Genomic DNA, 19,200 nt, shown 5'->3' with positions numbered 1-19,200 from the left:
TACAAACACGGGCACTGAAACTTCATTTCCAAACACGTATTTTGTTCATAAATTTCCACACTCAATATCATTTATATATAAGATACCAATACAAATTTGTGAAGAACACGAGATCACAAAAGGTAGTCGGGTTTACCACGGATATTGACATGGAACTTAACGTATAAACTTACATTGAACTCATTACTATTACTATCTTTTATAACCGTCTAGCAAACACACTACAAAGTTATATGTTTTATACCAAGAACTTAGGTATGTAAGTATTGCAGAACACTTCTCTTTTATTGCTTATCTTTTATAGTAAGGACTTGTGTCTCTGGCTCTGTTGTTGAATTGTTCGTAGTCTTCATCGACATTTCATGGTTATGCCTTCCTTCATAGGTTGTGATGAAGGTTCCCGGATCATCCATCGCTCTTTCAACATGTTTCCGTACATTACATTTGGGGCTGGTGCAACGATAGTAGCTTCTGTATGGGAACAAAATTTAAACTTAATCATGAATTGCACAATGGTTATGATTTGTGAGCATTGAACAATATGGTTCTCCAAAAAAAAGAGGGCCTATTTTCTTTTAATCATGGTATAATTCATTACTACTCTCTTGAATTAATCTTCAAATAACACATGATACACGATCATATTGACAGATAATTACACAGAAAGGAAAAACTTGGTGCAATCTAAGTTACCAGTAGCTTGCTCATTGCGACAAAACAGACAAATGACAATCTAATGCGCTCAAGAAAATAACTTTGAAACAATTGATCCACCAATCTTTTTTCTCCTTAGAAAAGATTTAGCAAGCAGCAATAGCTCAAATTTTCATACAATATTTCATTACCCCAATGCTGTCAAGAGAATCCCGCCTAGGGTGGGTTTTGACTTTTGAGAGGTCAGACATATCTAATCTTACCTTTGTTACTGATAACAGAGAGATTATTTTCGATTGACCAGGGTATCAAACACCATCCGAAACTTCACATAAATAAAAAGTACACAGATTTAATGAGTCATTTTGATATAGTCCATTATGATCTGAAACCAAATAACTACAAATCTTTGGCCCATCGAAATAAGGTATAGTGGTAAATTTACATGAACTGTAAAAAAAAGAGTATTTTCTATTCCTAGGTTTTTTTCCTGGAAATAAATGTTACTGTTTCAAACTTTGATATGGTACACACAGCTGGGGTCGAAGATGTTAGATACCTAGGCATGGACTTCAAACACTTGGTCCTAACACAATATTTTCAAGCACAGATAAATATTGAGTACTAACCTGGGGTAAGGATTTCGTCTCACTACCTTCTGCCCATATTTTCTCCAACGAAAGCCATCCCCCATTATCTCAGGCTCAGAGTTATTATGCACCAATATACAAGGCTCTATTACACCTTCACCTGATTTGCCTGTATCATTGTTTTGCTTGTCCTGTTTCCTGATACCAAAAAGGACACAGGCAGACATAGCACTAAAAATTCGGAATAAAAACCTGAAAGCATACGCAAGTCATCTGCTATTACCATTTACGTCACATCTTACCTTCGCTTATTTTTGGTTCCATTATCATCAACCTTCGTTGGCTGGTCCGCTTCTTCACAACCCCTGCCAATTCCAGCTGGATCCACAATAGCCCTGTCACCAGCACTGCACTCTTCTGTATCAACAGAATTATAAAATAGTGGGACATAGTTTCCAGGGAACAAAGCCTGCTTGGAAGTCATCAATGAATTTTCATTCTCCATCTGTCTCTCAAAACCTTCAATTTCATCACAAAGATTGTCATGCTTGGGGTCACTGATACTGTGATCTTGATCAGTCCCAGCGATTGCCGATTCTTGCACTTGTGATACATTGCGTTTGGGATGATCTGGCTTCGGATGGTTATGCTCTCCTTTGTAGACAATTTCTGTTATCTGTCCATCTAATGATCTCTCAACCTTCTTTTTCATTGGACACTTTGGATAAGTACACTTAAAGTAACTTCTTGGAAACTCGCTACCCTTGACTTGCTTTTGCCCATATTTTCGCCAATTATACCCGTCACATGAGCGTTTATTGATCCCGGCTGTAGAAGATGCCATCATTCTAAGCTCTTCATCTAGCATCTGTGGTGCTATTGTAGGGGGCTCAATGGATTTAGACAGCTCCACAAATGACAGATTATTTGAATGCTGATTTGAGAAAATTTGAAGTTTGTCCAGTTTTGCAGACACACCAAACTGAGATAATGCTTGTTGATGGGAAATTCCAGAACTGCTCTGCTCCACAAGCAAAAAGATATATAGAGCAATATATTACAAAGGAGTCTAAACATTGTCCAAAAGTTAAAGCAACTCAAAGGTTCATTGGGTATTCGGTCGGCTATTGAGTATGATACTTGTATGGGTAAGGTAGCTTTCGGGTTTTGAGTGTGCTTACTGCTTAACGAACATATCAATCAATTTCATTTTATATAATGTTATTTTGAAGTAGGATTGGGTCACGTTCGGATTTGATCAGTCGTGTGCAATTCGAACAATTCTAAAGCAACTATGTTTAAATTACTAACGCATTCAATAAATAGAAGCTCCATTAACTTAACTGTCTCTAGCTATTACTCTACCAGAACAGTAGTATAGTACAACCAAAACCAAGTATCAAATCAGTACTGAACAGTTGTCACCTAGTACAAATGGTATTATTACCTATGTAACCCATTGAGACTAGTAGGCACTAGCAGGCTACACTAAAAGATCCATCAACAGATTCCAAAGAAAGGTAGCAAAAAGACTTTAATAAATGAATTAATCTAAGATATGAAAAGCAACACATACTCATAACGTGAAGGTGATAGGATCAAACAACAATACCAGACTTAATCCAACAAAATGGGGTCAACTGCAAGAATAACAAAATGACAAAGGTGACAGAAGCAAAACTCAACAAGAAGAGAAAGTGTAATTTATAGCCTACAAAAGGAGCTCAGGAGGCAGCAATAATCATTGTGCAAAAAAAAGGCTGCATCACATCACATCGGCTGCATTGCAAAGATTTTCATAAAAACCAAACTAATATTTCCGTGTTGTGAAGGTGTAAAAAAACCGCGACTTGGGCTGTTTTGAGGGAAACTTCATGCTTTCGACCGATATTTAGCGTTATGGTAACCACATCACTATCGTTACCGATCGTATTGCCGTGTTGTAACCGCAATCACAACCGTTACCGAGCTTTTGAACTATGGGCGGCATAGCCAATGGATATCCCAAGGAGACAATTTTCATGACCATGAGAAGATCATAATGGACCAAATTATTGTTAAACTGTCTTTTAATTATCTCTTTAAAGAGACTTGTCCCTCCCCCTCCAAAAAAGGGCTCCTCTTCCTGGCTTTATCGTGTGTATACCCTTCTTTCCGCTTCCTTCCATACATCCCATTGAAACGATGTCGAAGGCTCATGATTAGTACACTTTGCACGAAATAAATGAACTATACAAAAATACAATACATAAAATTTCAAAAGACTTCCAGAATTTGTACTGACCAGATTGGCCAAAAGAGAAATAGTTGCCTTAGAAACAGACTTTGCCAGTGGTTTGAAGATGTTTGATTGATTATGGACTCTGGAGATACTAGTAGATGAACAATCAAAAGCTGCTTCAGAAGTGTCAACCTGTGATAGCAATTACACCAGATATCAAACCAACAAATCCACTCTAAAAGAATTTTCTCTATTGGGGCCTGCTGGAGTACAAGACTTGACCTGAATTTCACTGGTAGGTTTAACCTGACTAGTTGTGGGTCTCACTGTTTTGGGCCTGGTCGCAGCAGCCGCTGTTTCTGGTGGCAATGAGGCATTGATAGGACCAGCAAGAAGCTCTAGTCTAAAGCCAGTACAATTAGGCCTTGAAGCAACTGGCTTTGATATGATCACTCGATCTATTTCCTTTACCTCCATTGCAATCAATAGACAGCAAAGTGACAGCAGCTCATTAGGCTCTAATATCAGACTAAGTCCTGACCCTCCTGAACACGAAACGTTTTTGTTTGTATAATCAATGACTTGCTTCAGAAAGTTTATTCAGTTAATGCTGCTGCAACAAGTCAACTACAGATGAATGAGCAAGACTAGAATGAATGAATGATTTATAGAAAAATAACACTAATGCAGTTATCAACATTATTCCAATGGCTTTTTTATGATAGACTCATAAACATTAACATTATTCCAATGCCTAAAAAATCTTTCCGATCGGGTAAGGAATTCATACACAGCCTTACACTGTCATAGTAGAATGGCTATTTCCAGTTGACTGTTGATCGGGCACACAACTACCATCTTCACAATCGACAAGCAGAACAAAAAATCTACTGAGGCTACAACCATCAACCTAAGCTTTTGATTGAATTGGTTTCCTAGCATCGTATCAACGTAATGGAAGATTATAGGTTCAAATCGTTTGAATCTCATCCACCCCTCATTATTTCAAGTGCAATATTTAGTGCTATGTAGGAAAAGGGCATATGATGCTGTGACAGATCAGTTCTGTCCTCTGCCCAGATTGCTATGGAATTGAGTTATCAAGAAATAGAGATTAAAGAAAGAAAGAAAATATTAATTCACACACTAAGGTAACACAGTTTCGAACACTGTTAAGCTCCTGCCCAAAACTTCCTTTTATTTCTTACTTGACAAAAACATAATATGTACAATGATAGTCTTATATAGGAGTCAAACACAAGACCCACTAAGACACCTAAGCACTTAATATCTAATGACTAATGATTACAAGACAGCTGTCCCCTTTTTCTTATTTCTTCTTTGGTAAGCGGGTTGAACACGTGTGACAGATGCATCCGCACCTCTAGCCCAAAAGACTCTTGTGTGAGGGGGCATGATAGAATATATAATATATCCTGGGGCTACTGGGGCTAAAATCATCGATTTGAGCTTTAGGTGAATCAGTTCCTTAATAATAACCTTATTATTTCTTTTAAAACACTTTATAGACCCAATTTCATCTCCAGGAATCAGCTATTGAACATAAGAGTTAAAATTGATTGTTAACTGAGTTAACTGTTAACCATCACTATTGGCGTGTTATGACTTGATTCCCAATATTTTGGAAGCAAGGGAAGGCTCAATTTCAGAACAAACGAAGTTCACAGGGCTGGAAAAATGCGGACTCAATGACTCGTTGTCGTCGTCGAGAAGGAGCTTAACAAGTCCTCGAGGGCTCAATCTTTGGCAGCTGTTTCTTTGTTTGGTTTACTATATAAATTTGTTTTAGAAAATTAGAGTTGATCATTTTGAGAAAAGTCATTAAGAATTTTGGGGTCTGGTGACTCAATCACTCGATCACAATGATAAGAAAACCTTTGTGTCTTAATTTCTTTATTATTGATTAATTGCTTTATTGTTTCCGTGATTTCGGTTAAGCTTAGGCTATTCGCACAACCACGAGCAAAGCAAATGCTAAGGGTTGTAAGTGCTCAGAAGCGCACTTAGCTTACTCGTTCAAGCATCTCAGTGCCGGAAATCCTGCCTAAAAGGGTTGTAACTTGTAATTGTTAGCATTGGCTTATGCCTCCGAGCATATCAAACCCAATAAATTACAAAACTATTCTACCACAACCTCATTTACCAAGAACGATTTGACCTTGACTATATCTCAACTAAAAATAAAAATTGTTCAATAAAATCCAATTTAGTAACAAAAGAAAGAGGATAGACCAAAAATTACAGATTTTTTTGAGATAGAAATTTAGGTTTTATACAGTCAATAATGCTGCGCACCCACCAACAAGCACTCTGCCAAAACAGTAAAAACCAACCTCCACAAAATCCCCTCCCAAGGAATGTGGAAAAAATTATCTAATGTCGGCCCAAAAAACTAAACATTATCATGTGACTAAACTTTCAATGCACACCAAAACAAAGTCTGTACAATCGTTGTTTGATGGTTAATGCTTCAATTTTAACTCTATTAAAAATGTGTTCAAGATTATTTCAAACAAAATGTAAGTTTGTTTATGAAAATTCTCGTTAAAACTAGGTTAAGTTTAAATACTAATAAGGCGATAGAAACTAAAATCATCATGCAGTTGATATCAATCCAGACAAAAATCATCAAGCAGCAATCAAATTTGAACTAGAAAATAAAAATAATCATTCCTAGCATACTTACATCATAAAAAAAATCAGCAAAACACAGTACCTAAGTTTGTAGAAGTAGAATAGAGATTGAATTATCCCTTTTGACGAACAGTTCTGGTAAATAGTTGAAAATTGGGAGCATAAATAAGAAAAAGAGGGAGGAAATTGGAAGGGAAGAAACAGAGAAGAGAAAGAGGAGGATGAAAATGGAGGTAGAAGAAGATGAACATGATGATGTATGAAGGGGAGGGATTAGGGAATGTTGTGTTGATCTTCCTTGTGGGTTGGTAATGGTTGCTCGACCAACTAACAGTCATCTTGCTTTCACGTGCTTCCACTCTTAACTAACCTAATTTTAGGTTTTTTTTTGTATTTTCTTAAATTTTGACTCGATTCAAAAAAATTTTTTGTATATGGATGATAATGAATTTCTTGCTTTATTGGTTATTAAATGTATAAAATTTAAAGATTATATTGGAATACTTTAGTCGTTAGAAAAACTTAATAATTGATTATAAAGTAAATTTACAATAAAATACAATCAATTACATTAGACTCTAAGTACAAAATTGACCAAATAATTAGGCTAAATGATTTTCTGTGTTAAAACGATAATAAAATCATAAATTGTATACGAAAAGTTGCAAAGTTTCTTCTATGAAATCTAGATAAAACTATAAAACAAGAATTCAAAATTACTCCGAACATGTATATGAAATTAATTCTCTCATTTTCATATCATAAAAAATCACAATTCTCAGCTACAAGTACTAGGATAGATATGCAATCTTTACATATCCATAGGTGTTTTTTGTCCTCGCTTACTACGCTAATGGAGACTTATCGAGATAATAGCAAAAGTTTTATAAGTCTCGAGTCTTCAAGTCCCACCAATTTATATCATGAGGAGAAGAACATGGTGAAACTTGAATATTGAGACTCGTAATTAGAGAATAAATAATATTAATACACTTCATTGGTAATTTTGTTTTATGAAGTTTCAAAAAACAATTCTATTATTATGCAAAACAAGGGAATAGTACATATTCAATCAAATTCTCGGTTATAATTTTCATGTCTAGTCGTATTTGAAGTCTCAAAATATTGATTCCGACTTGCAAAACAAAGATACATTGATTATTATGTTACACACTTTTACAATTTAAGTTACGTTTCTTGAGGCCCATTTGGTTAGTGTACTAAATGGTGGTAATGAGAATGATTTATAGTGTAAATTTTATTAAAAGTTTCATATTATTTTTATGGTAATGTATTAGAATGGATTTTATGAAGAAAATGTGATGGTTGAAGTTAGACAAAATGACCATTAAGGTAGTCAAGAGATTTTTCAACTAAAGTTACACTAGTTTTTCATTCACATTACCACCTATCAAACGGGTCGTTAGGGTTCTACCTATGGTGAATCCCTATATGCTCGTTTATCTAAACTAGGATTATACCCGTGCTATGCACGGTTTTCTTTCAAAATTTTTATGTTAATACTTAATATTAAGTAATATTTATTAATTGATTATTAAAATTATATATATATATATATATATATATATATATATATATATATATAATGTTTTTGAAGCTATATTATAAAAAAATGGGAGGTGTAAAATTGCAAGTTTAATATTTATTAAATTTTAACATTATCATATATTGAAATTCAATCATTTTCATTTTTTGAATTACATATTAAGATGATCATGTGTACATTCCTTGTGAAATCAAATTACAACCCATGTGAGAAACAAATTATTTTAGTAAACCTTGATTCAGTTGTAGTAGCAATGAAGGTTTGGATTGTAGTTCTCTGAAATTGGGAAAAAACTATAAAATAAACACAATACTATAGCATTAATTAGTGAGAGTAATCCTTGTTTATTGGTTGATAAATTACATAATTCATTTTGTTAAATAACAAAGTAATTTACCTCATCATCCATTATGATCATGTGTAACGCAGTTCCTTTATATCCTGTCCTTTACCTATATTTTCCATTGATTTTCATGTATATATGAATTTAGCTTTAATTTTAAACAAATCCTTTGATTCTTTAATCTCCAAAGGTTTTTTAAATGGTAAAGTCATTTTGCATCAGCAAATAAATTTTGTGTTGTGATTTGAGCAATACGTTAAGTGGTATCTAATATTATCATATAATGAGTGTATATGTATAGTGGTATAATCATTCAATGTTGTACCTCTTAAAATAATACTAAATGGTGGTATCAATGATACTAAATGTTGGTATGAATAAGAATTATATTGCATTGTGAAAATGAAAAAAAAAATCAAAATTAATTAGAAGGAGTAGGAAAAAGGGTAGTTATAATATTATTAATGTGAATACTAAATGTTGATATGATATACATAAAGTAGGTAAAGGAAAAGAGTAATTTAATAATAATAATAATAATAATAAAATTTAATAAAAAAAATACAAGAATATATAATGTTGTCTATTAAGTAGGTGATGGTTTATTGTTGTTTGGTTCAAATGGAGGAGTTAAGTAGTTGAGTAGTTTTTATTTAATTTGAAAATGCAAGAATATATGTAAGAGTCTTGTTGAAAAAAGTGGCATGACACTTGCTTGACACATAAAAAATGCTTATATGAAGTAACAAATGACACAAATTGTTGTATGAAGTGGCATTTGGCAACACAAATGCTTGTATGAAGTGACACTTGGAGCAAATGTTCATATAAAGTGACAAATGCCACAAATGTTTATAAATCAGTAGATAGTATGATGATGTATTAGTAATAGTTTTTTTTTAAAAATTCACATTACTGTTAGGTATATTTTTTAGGATAAATTGTTATTAGTAAATCAACCTTTGCATAATACACTGAAAATAGATTCAACTATTATTTATTTTTTAATAAATCTACCTATTAGGTATATTTGCTAAAAATAAATCGATCTATTGTTCATAACAATCTTCTAAGTTTCTTCGTAAATCAAGAATTAGAAATTACAAATAAACAATAATTGAGTTTATTTTATGCGGATCAATAAAGATTGATTTATTTTTTAAATTTTATTTATTTACCAATCAAAATCATAGTGAAAATATTAATATTTTTAATTTTATAAATTGATGAAATTTTGATGAATTAAAAGTTAAAAGTTTTTATTTAATATCAATAACGAATATTAAAGGACCAGTTTTTGAATTATTGTGCGGTATAAGCTAAAAAATCATAGGAATAATAAAAATATGCTTAAACATGGGAATTAGTAGAGCATTTTTGTGTAAAATAAATATCGAGATTTGGCAAGGCTAAGAACTGAAATTTCCTCCCGCTTCATTAAAATTTGGCAGAAATCACTGATTCAGACTTGAAATCATACAAATTCTCTCAAAATCGATCAATATTGTAATCATACTCAACAGATTTTTACTCGTTAATCACAGTAGAGTGGCAAATCAGTTGTTGATTCCATCTAACAATTCATAGATTTGGGTATTCGAGAATTCCAGATTGAAACATGAGAGCTCAATTTCATAATCAAACTCAAAGCAAGCACCGACATTCAACTATAAAACATCTAGTTTGCATAATCGTCTGTTTCTGTCTCTTCGTTTTCTTCATTCAATCTTCTATCTTTAGCGGTTTGCCCTTTTTTTCTCCCCTTTTTTGATTTACTTTTTTTTATTGTTTGTTCTTGATTTTTTACTGGCTTTTTGTTTGCAGGCAGTCGAAACCCAGATCTTTCCAATAGATTGGAAGTTGAAATTTTGTCTCAGTTCCAGAGCAATGTTCAGCAATGCGTGGTGAGTTTTTTATGTTTAATTTTAGAGAAATTTCACGGGTTAATCTTGAGGTTTTGGATTTTGCACGTGGTTCTAAAATTTTAGAGAAATCCATGCGGTAAACCTTTTTGCACACAAAACGAGCAAACGTCGAAGCTTTAACGCTGGTGCACGCGTGACTTACCATTTCAAATGCCACCAGCCACTGGTTTCAACTTTTTCCCCAAAATATAAACCTTTAAGTCTACGTCTTTCATCCAAATCATATTTTTCCCCTTAGAGTTAGTGTTTATATTTTGGGAAAAAAAGTTAAAGATTGATGGCATTTGAAATGGAGAGTCGCATATATAGGCGTACAAGCTTGAAGCTTCAAAATTAACGTTTGCTAACGTTTTATATGCATAAAAGTCATGGTGAAATAATTTGGTAAATCTCATAGTTACCGCGTTAATTTTTTAAAAATTTACCTTAATTTTATGATTCAAGTATTTCCATTGTACTTTAATTTTTTGTATTTGGAAATTCCTTGCCATTCACAAGTTCTGATTAGTTAGAAACATCATATGGAAAAGCTTTCTATTTGTGGGTTTTCTATATTTGTTCATACCCAAGTATTTTTTGAAATTTGAAGTCTGTTACATCTTCCAACTTATCTTAGATGCCAATGATGTCATGTATGAAGCATTTCCATAAGTTTGCTTTCAAGTGTCTATTTCCATGTCTGTTTCTTGAGGTGGAATAAATGGAGAGTAGAAGTAATAGTTTTTGAAGGTGTTGAAGATGAGGTTGGAAAAGTGATTGGAGTAACATAGATGTTGATTTATGTTGTTCCTCAAAATTTTGAAAATGGAAGTTGTAGGCTTGTAGCCTATTTGTTTTTCATGAGTATATGATCTTTGAAAAGTTACATGAAACGATTTTGTTGTGCATTTGAAGAGATTCTAAATGTGTCGAGTAATTGGTTTACTTTTTAGAATTATGTAATATGTACACGTCTAACAAGTAAATGTGAATTATTTAATCAAAGCTCTTCTCAATTGGTAAAATTGTGTTCTTAAGTTGGTGTGGGCGTTTTTCAAATAATCTTCCAAACGCTTGCTTTTGAGTGCTTATTCAGCTTCCTTTCAAGTCACCTTGTCATGCTTCCCTTATGTTTCTTGAACTAAATTGAATAAAGTTGAAATTATATGTGCTGAAAATTTGAGCGAATTAGTACTTTTAAATATTGACTAGCATGAACTTAACTTGTTAGTGTGGAATTTAACTTAATTGATAATTCTAGTATTTAGCTGAGGTGAACTAAACTGAATAGTTTTGTGACACATTAATTTTGATCTTGTTTGAAGGTTTTTCCTCAAAATGCATCTCATTTTGATTAATTCTACTATTTTTTTGCATTATCATTTAATGTAATTTTTCCTTTTGCTTTAACTTATGCCAAACTTTATATGTTGTCTGGTTCACTATGTGAAAATTAACAATATTTTTATTTTCCATCATGCATCTTGTGTTATGCCTGACAAAACTCAGAAACTCATGTAGGCAAAGAGAGGTCTTGGACTTACAGCACATATTATTGATCATTGCAAATTGAAACTCAAATATCCTGAAGGCACCAACAGCACATGGGTACATCTTTTGCAAATGTACTGTTTTTTCATTGATATTGGTTAACTTCTGAATGACGCAATCCTGAAATGATTACTCCATGCAGTATAATGAGCAGTTCAAGAAGAAGGAACCATTAGAGTATGATTATGATGTCTGTGAAGCAATTTTACTTTGGGAGCAGGTAAAGTCACTTGTTTCTGAACAATTTATGAATCACAGCTTTCAAAATAGTCTCTTACTGTGTGTATATTGCAGTATCGTAATGTAACAACAGTATTGACCAGAGAGTATCTAGATGTTCGTCCAGATGGTTGGTTAGACTATGCAGCAAAAAGGATAGCCCAATTGTAAGATTTGAACTTCAATGAAATGCTTGTATTTTGTGTTATTGTTAATTACTTTCTTTAAGAATTTCTTACATATTATTTGGTAGCTAACATGTACTCAATTTCATACTTTACATTGTGTCAGGGGAGATAAGAAATGCTACAATAAGTCTCTTTGTGATGAGCTTCTCAGTCCTATATTACCGGCCATACCTCCCTTTCATCCCCGTCAATTTGAAAGATGTGCAGTTGTTGGAAATTCTGGAGACCTTCTATTAACAGAATTTGGTGAAGAGATTGACAGTCACGATGCGGTGATTAGAGATAATGAGGCCCCGGTTAATGAGGTGATTCTTTAGAATTCATGATGACTTTGTGTTCATTTAAGATGCTTTCGCTATTTTGTATCTAAAACTGTGACAAGCATTGTAGTCTCCACGCCTCTTGTTTAAACATCTCTGTTAATTTTTTCCTCTACACTCTGTTGCTCTGGCTGGAAGGAGGAGTAAATAATCTGACATACAACAGTATTCATAGAATATTTTCGATGAGTATCAGCATTCAGCAGTTTAGGTATTGACATAGATTATATGCTAGTCTGTGATTGATTCATAGTGCAGACTAGGTACACACTTGGGCATCCTGGTGTACTGAATCATAAAAATCGTAGGGGCTCCAAAGTAGGTCAATCGAATGTCAAATATGCCCTACTATCTCTTTGCTTACTAGCTTGGGAAAGCTTTGAGAAGTATCTCTAAAATTGGCCTGAGAATCAAGTACTTCAGAAAAAGCGAAAACCTCATGGGCATGTGAACAATTGACTACCGAGAAGTAAAAGATAAACGAAAAGGATGTTGATCAACTGAGTTAAAGGACTAAAATCAAACCATCAGTCATCAGAGTTATATCATCAAAGGCCTCGAACAACTTGTTTATGTTACACATGGTAATTTACATTACTGCATAATAGTATGTAGCATGAGCATGGATGACATCATAATCTGTCATTTAAATTAAATCTGTCATTTGTACTAAAATCTTAGAGTTGCAAAAATCTTGAACGACGATTATAAGATTGATCTTTATCAACTTGTTAACTTATGGTGCGATAGCCACATGGTGAGTTGTCACTTCTTTGACACTTTGGCTGTTACTGTGATTGTGTGATTACTACCTTATCTGCTATTTTTTTTTTTTCAAAAAGCTTGATTTTAGAAAATTCAATTTGTCAATTTCTTTTAGAATTTTATATAGCAAATGTGTAAAATTTGTTTGGAGAACTTTATTAACTTGTACTACTATACAGCATTGTTTCAAATGAAACTTGACATACTATTTTTGTCAATTAGGTTTCCTTCATTTCTTTCCTCATGCAAAAAGCAAAGCTTCATTTTTAGTTTCTACTTCATCCCTTTCCCCGTCAAACATTCCTAACCAAAGTTTTTACATTTCTTTTTAATACAAAGTGAGGATTTTGTTTTAGTTAACCATTTTTGTTGTACTGTAATTATAATGCATTGCTGTCACATTAAATGCTCTTTTTTCTTAACAATATTGTGGATGCTCTATCTCCATACTGTGAACTATAGAAGCTATAGTACCAGACAATCTTATATGTTTCAAGGCTCAATAAATTTGTCTTATATAATCAAATATCAAAAATTAGTTGGAAGGCTCGAAAATGGTCTTTCCTCATGCTTTTCATACATGACCTCGTGGTGGAGTTACAATGTTTTCCTTAAATTATATTATGTGGCCTCTCTCAAAATATCTGTGCCTTGTTTTTTAGCCTTTTTTTATTTTAACTTTTATTTCTTAAGGATGTTTTAGAGTTATCTCAATATATTTTTCATGGTATAATGCAGAAATATGCCAAATATGTTGGTATGAAGCGGACTTTTCGTCTAGGAGTTAGAGGCACCGCTCGTAACATGATCAACATCCTTAAAGGGGCCCGTAAGTGGTCAATTTAATTCTTCATTTATTTATTGTATGCTACAGTTATTATTTGACAATTGTTGAAGTTGCATTCCCAATCAAGGGAGAGGTACGATATGAGTTTGGAGGTAAAATAAGCAAAGTGCGGAATCGCATATGTGGTAGTGAAAGCAGTAACAGTTGCACAATCACTTTCTTGGTCAATGCAAATGGTTTTGTGATTGTCGACCATTACAATTTGGGTGTGATGCGTTGATCTGGCTAAGATTTTTCACTATGAGTCTATGGCTACATGACAATTAAGGATTTACCTTATAAAATTAAGAATCGCTAGCAACCAGTAAAATTACAGATCCACCCTCAAATTATCGTTTTTATTTCCTTTTGATTGTTTTATGGTTTGGGAATCAAGACATACACAACCTTGATTGCAAAGAAGGAATTAAGAAAAGAACTGAAAATGAAGTAATAGAATGCAAAATGGAAGTCTTCCATCTTTCTCCTGGTGGGTGAATGGGATTGACTGGATGCTATTGAATGGATTTTCAATTGTGGTTCTTACCTCTATCCATATTCTTGCAGCTGAGGAAGTATTTATCATCAAAAGTGTGACACACAGAGACTTCAATGAGATGATAAAGGTGATACATTCTAAAGTATTTACATTATTGTCTTACCTAATTTGATATATTGCTACTGGAGATGGCTGTAGTCATAACCTTTCTGTGAATGTTGAGTGTGCTTTTGAGTGCTTATTGGTCATCTTGGACGTTCACATTCTCATCAGCAAGATACAAAGAATGAGGAACTGGTTGGCTTTGTCTTTTTTTTTTTCCTTTTTTTCTGTGGCAAATCTTTGTATGCCTTCGTGTCTTGCTTTTTCCTCCCTTTTCCTATGTTTCTCCTTGGATGGTGAGGAACTAAGGATTCTATAGATTTTCTTAATTCAGAAACCATATTGATTTAACTTGTTTACCGATGCGTAGGGATCTGCATCTTTTGAAGCCTTTAATTCTGCCGTTTTCAGTGTTTCATGTCTTCTGAAATGAGAATACCTTTTTTCCATCGAGAAGTTTTTCTATTTACTAATTTAGAAATGAGAATACCTATTTTCCCTCGAGAAGTTTTCTCTAATTAATAAATCAAAAAGTCCTTTTTACATTTTCATGTTAATTCTTTTGGTGGCAGAGTATTGCAAATCCAGTATACCTATTCCAGGGAATTGTGCTTCGTAGAGGAGCCAAAGGGACAGGAATGAAATCTATAGAGCTCGCTCTTTCAATGTGTGACATTGTCGACATATATGGTTTTACTGTTGACCCTGGGTACAAAGAATGGTGAGTTCTTCTACTTATATCTTTCCTTTGTAGGTTGACCTATTTATCTGTGGTGTCCAGTTTATGTAAATGTGAATACTTTCATCCTTTTCCCAATATTAAGGGGGGGGGGGGGGGGGGGGGGGGGGGGAACTTGAGGTTTGAAAAAGATTTAAGATGGGGTGAATCGGCTTGTATTGGTATGGATTGATTTCAAATCTATTTTAATTCTAAGGCTTACTTGAATTGGAGGTAATGCATCGAGTGGGTAATTAGAGACATGATGGTGTGAATAAAGATGATTGGGTGGTTGATGGAAAACTATAGTCAGGACTCGAGGCATGTTACAAACTGCCCTGTATCAGTTTCATTGTGACCCAATATGATTTTTATTTTTGTCATGCCATGCCTTTTAATGATTTATAAATTGCATTCACTTCTGAGTTTTTGATCGATTCATGATCTTTAGGACTAGATACTTTTCTGAACCGAGGAAGGGACACAACCCTCTTCAAGGAAGAGCATACTATCAGCTACTGGAGTGCTTGGGGGTATGATTGATTTTTTCCTTCTCTCTATTCCTTGTTTGTCTGGTACAGTCTACACATGTCTTTATCCCAATGCCAAGTGGCCTTGTCTAAACGGTCCCTGAGGGGTCGGATGTACAAGATTGGAGGTACAGACTGTATTTTGATATAAATGGCGGCTCTCTTGCTTTGATGGGTGGTCACTGGTTAGTTTTTTTTTTGATGCAGGTGATAAGAATACATTCACCAATGAGAGCTCAAAGAAGGGAAGATTGGTCAAATATACCAAGTCGAGATGCTATAAAACGGGCTCACACTGCAGCTATCCGTTTAAAGCATAGTGAGACGGGTCAAGTTGGGAACGAGGGCCAGTTCAGGAATTGCAAATTTTGGGGCGAGAAAAGTGCTGCTTACAATGGACCCATCTCTGGTTCTTCAGACATGAGTGAAGTCAGAAAGAATTCAAATTACAGTAAATGGGAATTGATGCCTTTCGAGAGCCTGAGAAAGGAAGCACGAGAATACTACCAACAAATGGAGGGTGTTTCCTTATATAAGGTGGACGGTAACAAGTTGGACGATCTTGTTTGTATAAGACACACTTCAAAAGTTGCAGTATAATCAATATATATTTATCCCAGGAACTCTCATCCGCACCCATTTGCCAATGCACCTTCATATCTGCAATTTTCCGAGTGGTTATCTTTCAGGTTTTGCCATGTTTAGTACCGAAATGCAATCCATTAATGACGTTAACAGGTTTCGTATGGCACCTCTCTTCTTGACAATCAGGTTTCAGGGCAGATGTCAGATTCCGGTAACATGTTGCAGATATTACACATTTTTTGGGTGCAGTTATATTCTTCTTATAGCTGATTCTGATTGTCCCTTGTACCTCAAAAATGTCCTACCGTTTTCTGTTGTAATTCTTTTATAAGATATTAGTGTTTGTCAGTTTTCTCTTCGGAATGTATGTATGTTTTTAGATACTAATTACATAAAAGAACTTGAATCTGATGATAGACCAAAGATTTACGGTTTAAATGTTAATCTTAACCGGGGGTTTGGCAAACTAGCTTATTGAGCAATTTTAGCTTATTTTAATATAACTAGAAGGTTGGATAGTTAAACTAGCTAATGCTATTGTTAGGTGAATTAGCTGGTTGAAACAGTTTATTGATATGAATAAGTTGTTTTTGAACAAGCTGCTCATAGTAGCGTGTTTAAAATTAGCTGGTCAAACTAATTATTAAAACCAGTTGGTCAAATTAGCCTTTATAATCAGCTACCAGTTATTAGCCATTTGTCAAACACCTTTATATTTTTTTCTCTAATACTCTTTTGTCGGGCTAAATTGATGTCCTTTATTTGTCTATTCCAAACTGAATTCAAATGTTATTTCTTAATTCTTCATTATATTTAGTTTTTTAAATTTGTTTTGTAGTGAAAAATTAGCATAATTCAAGATTATAATTTTTATTTTAAAAAAAAACTTAATTGGCTTAAGAGGATAAAAATGGAAGATATTTACTCATCTATCCCACTAAATTTGTCTTATTTTTTTAATCTATTCTAATAAAATTTGCTCAATTTTTATTTTTGGATATAATCCTATTATATATTATGTATATTTTTCCTCTTATTTTTCAATATTATATTATATATCTAATTTCCTAATCTCTGTGTGAAAAGCAAATGGGTCTAAATAAGCAGAAGAGAGGAGTAATGTAATAAGATTTGAGACAAGTTTAAAGGTGTACAATTATACTCCTAGACCCTAGTAAAGAAAATATCTCCAAGGTGATAGGATTTAGGATTTTTGATGGTTATTTGGCAAGGCTTCTTTGTGATTGAAGTATTAGTTATTACCAAACTCTTATCCAAACTCTCAAAATACTATAAATTACAACCTCATCTCACCTATTTTCTATATCAACCAACCCACAAACATCGCATCAACATTCACCATCTTAATCCAAAACCATTTTTCCCATCTAAATCCTCCATTTTTGTTGGCTCTCCTTGTAAGATTACCACATCTATAGCTTCTACTCGCACATCTCCGATCAAAGCCACTTCTTCTGTACCCTTCCAATCGTTAGCTTTCAACTACAACTCTCCTTTCTCGTAAGTTTTCGTGTACTAAGTCGCTGATTGCACCAATCTTGAATTTAATTACGTACATTAAACAGGGATTTTAACTCGTAATTTAGATTCTTTCTCCATTAACCTTGCGCTTTTAATCACCTTTTGAATCGCTCTTGTTTAAATACAATGCAGGAATTAGATCGATTTTTACGTGTTAATTGCTAAAAAAAGTTACAAAAATATTATTTATTAAAAATTAAAATTAAAAAATAAACTTACTTAATTTCTTTTTTAATTTTTTTAAATTTTTCAATTTTTTATAAATTGATTTTGCATTTATTTTTTTCATTTTTTATGCAAAATAACTTGTTGTATAGGTAAGAAGTTATGCATTCTTAGGAAGCATCTCTTATACTCCCTCCATTATATTTTTTTAGCAAATTTTAAACTTTAAATATTTCTAAGTACGCATAATAAAAAATTATCAAAATTATAGATTAAAAAACTTTACATCAAGAAAAATTTAACAAGAACTCACATGAATATATTTTATCTTCAATATATATTTTAAAAATTTAATTTAAATTTCTTTCTCTTCAAGTGGACAAACAAAAAGGAACAAAGGGAGTAGTTGGAATTATTCATGTTTATTCAAAAACTGAGATTATTATAGAGAAATCAGTAAAATGTTAAATTATTCTAGACAAATTTTCTTACAATAAATTAGTAATGGATGATGGATGCTTTAATTTACAGAGTATTTCCAGCAGAAGCATGTGAGATAGTTGAAGGAGATGCTTGTGCAGCAGTTATGTATCCTGACTCCTGAGGTTAAACTTGATGCCTCAAAAAATGATGAGTGGCAACAATAAAACAGTTTCTGAACAGGTTGAAAGGGAATACTTTGATTACAACACTGATCCCAAAAGGTACGTTTTTTTGTTAGAAATTTCGTCATCTAAAAATACGTTTCTGTTTAATTAAAATAATAGTCATATGAATAAAAAAGCTAAATACATATCATTAAGACGGAGGAAGAGTGAATTTATTATTTGTTCTAAATATGTTGTTGTGTATTGTGCAGTGTGCTAAGGGGAGAGGCATGTGATGACCTTGGAGGTGAATTTTGTGAGGCTCCTTATATGAAGGGAGTCTATTAGGGTTTAGGAGGGAAATCATGACCAAATTGATGCAAACAACTTTGTTTCATCTATCTACTTGTATAGATATTGTTCTTATACTAATAGATTTTGACTTCTATAGACTATAGTTACTCTTAAAAGGGTTGTATCTCGTATGTGTGAATAATAATAATAATAATAATAATAATAATAATAATAATAATAATAATAATATTGACCGTTTTTAGTGTTTTTTTAAATCATAAATTTTCGACAAGATTAAATGACTATGTATATTACTTTTTCAATCTTACTCAATTTACTTGATTTATTGGTAGAAGTAGAACTCTAACTTCATGT

General features: G+C 33.1%; 3 protein-coding genes across 10 annotated transcripts; 2 read left to right on the top strand and 1 right to left on the bottom strand.

The window, feature by feature from the left end:
- Positions 1 to 6,445, bottom strand: LOC130809205 (WRKY transcription factor 44-like). 8 transcript variants are annotated; one of them, XM_057674869.1, is made up of 6 exons: positions 6,173 to 6,445; positions 3,748 to 4,092; positions 3,529 to 3,657; positions 1,547 to 2,265; positions 1,284 to 1,442; positions 1 to 471 (listed from the first exon to the last, which is right to left on the bottom strand). In XM_057674869.1, exons 2-6 carry the CDS (start codon positions 3,940 to 3,942, stop codon positions 285 to 287), a joined length of 1,389 nt encoding a protein of 462 aa, XP_057530852.1. In that variant the 5' UTR covers positions 3,943 to 4,092; positions 6,173 to 6,445; the 3' UTR covers positions 1 to 284. The 8 variants fall into 8 exon arrangements, with proteins under 8 accessions (XP_057530852.1, XP_057530855.1, XP_057530860.1 ...); XM_057674872.1 differs by having other exon boundaries at positions 3,748 to 4,078; XM_057674877.1 differs by having other exon boundaries at positions 3,748 to 4,010.
- A 2,905-nt stretch (positions 6,446 to 9,350) lies between these two features.
- LOC130809203 (sialyltransferase-like protein 1) lies at positions 9,351 to 16,979 on the top strand. The gene is made up of 11 exons (XM_057674867.1): positions 9,351 to 9,772; positions 9,855 to 9,934; positions 11,456 to 11,542; positions 11,628 to 11,705; positions 11,780 to 11,871; positions 11,996 to 12,197; positions 13,716 to 13,806; positions 14,371 to 14,429; positions 14,977 to 15,125; positions 15,574 to 15,655; positions 15,860 to 16,979. The coding sequence occupies exons 1-11, from the start codon at positions 9,649 to 9,651 to the stop codon at positions 16,250 to 16,252; spliced, it is 1,437 nt and encodes a 478-aa protein (XP_057530850.1). The 5' UTR covers positions 9,351 to 9,648; the 3' UTR covers positions 16,253 to 16,979.
- Positions 16,980 to 17,438: 459 nt separating this feature from the next.
- On the top strand, positions 17,439 to 19,087 carry LOC130809204 (light-regulated protein 1, chloroplastic). Its single transcript, XM_057674868.1, is given in 4 exon segments — positions 17,439 to 17,758; positions 18,476 to 18,545; positions 18,548 to 18,648; positions 18,804 to 19,087. Coding segments are annotated over 4 exon segments (552 nt in total). The 5' UTR covers positions 17,439 to 17,453; the 3' UTR covers positions 18,880 to 19,087.
- The last annotated feature ends 113 nt before the right edge of the window (positions 19,088 to 19,200 follow it).

This window comes from Amaranthus tricolor, chromosome 3 (assembly GCF_026212465.1).
Source record: "Amaranthus tricolor cultivar Red isolate AtriRed21 chromosome 3, ASM2621246v1, whole genome shotgun sequence".
Lineage (NCBI taxonomy): Eukaryota > Viridiplantae > Streptophyta > Magnoliopsida > Caryophyllales > Amaranthaceae > Amaranthus > Amaranthus tricolor.
This window is presented reverse-complemented; position numbering and strand designations above follow the sequence as displayed.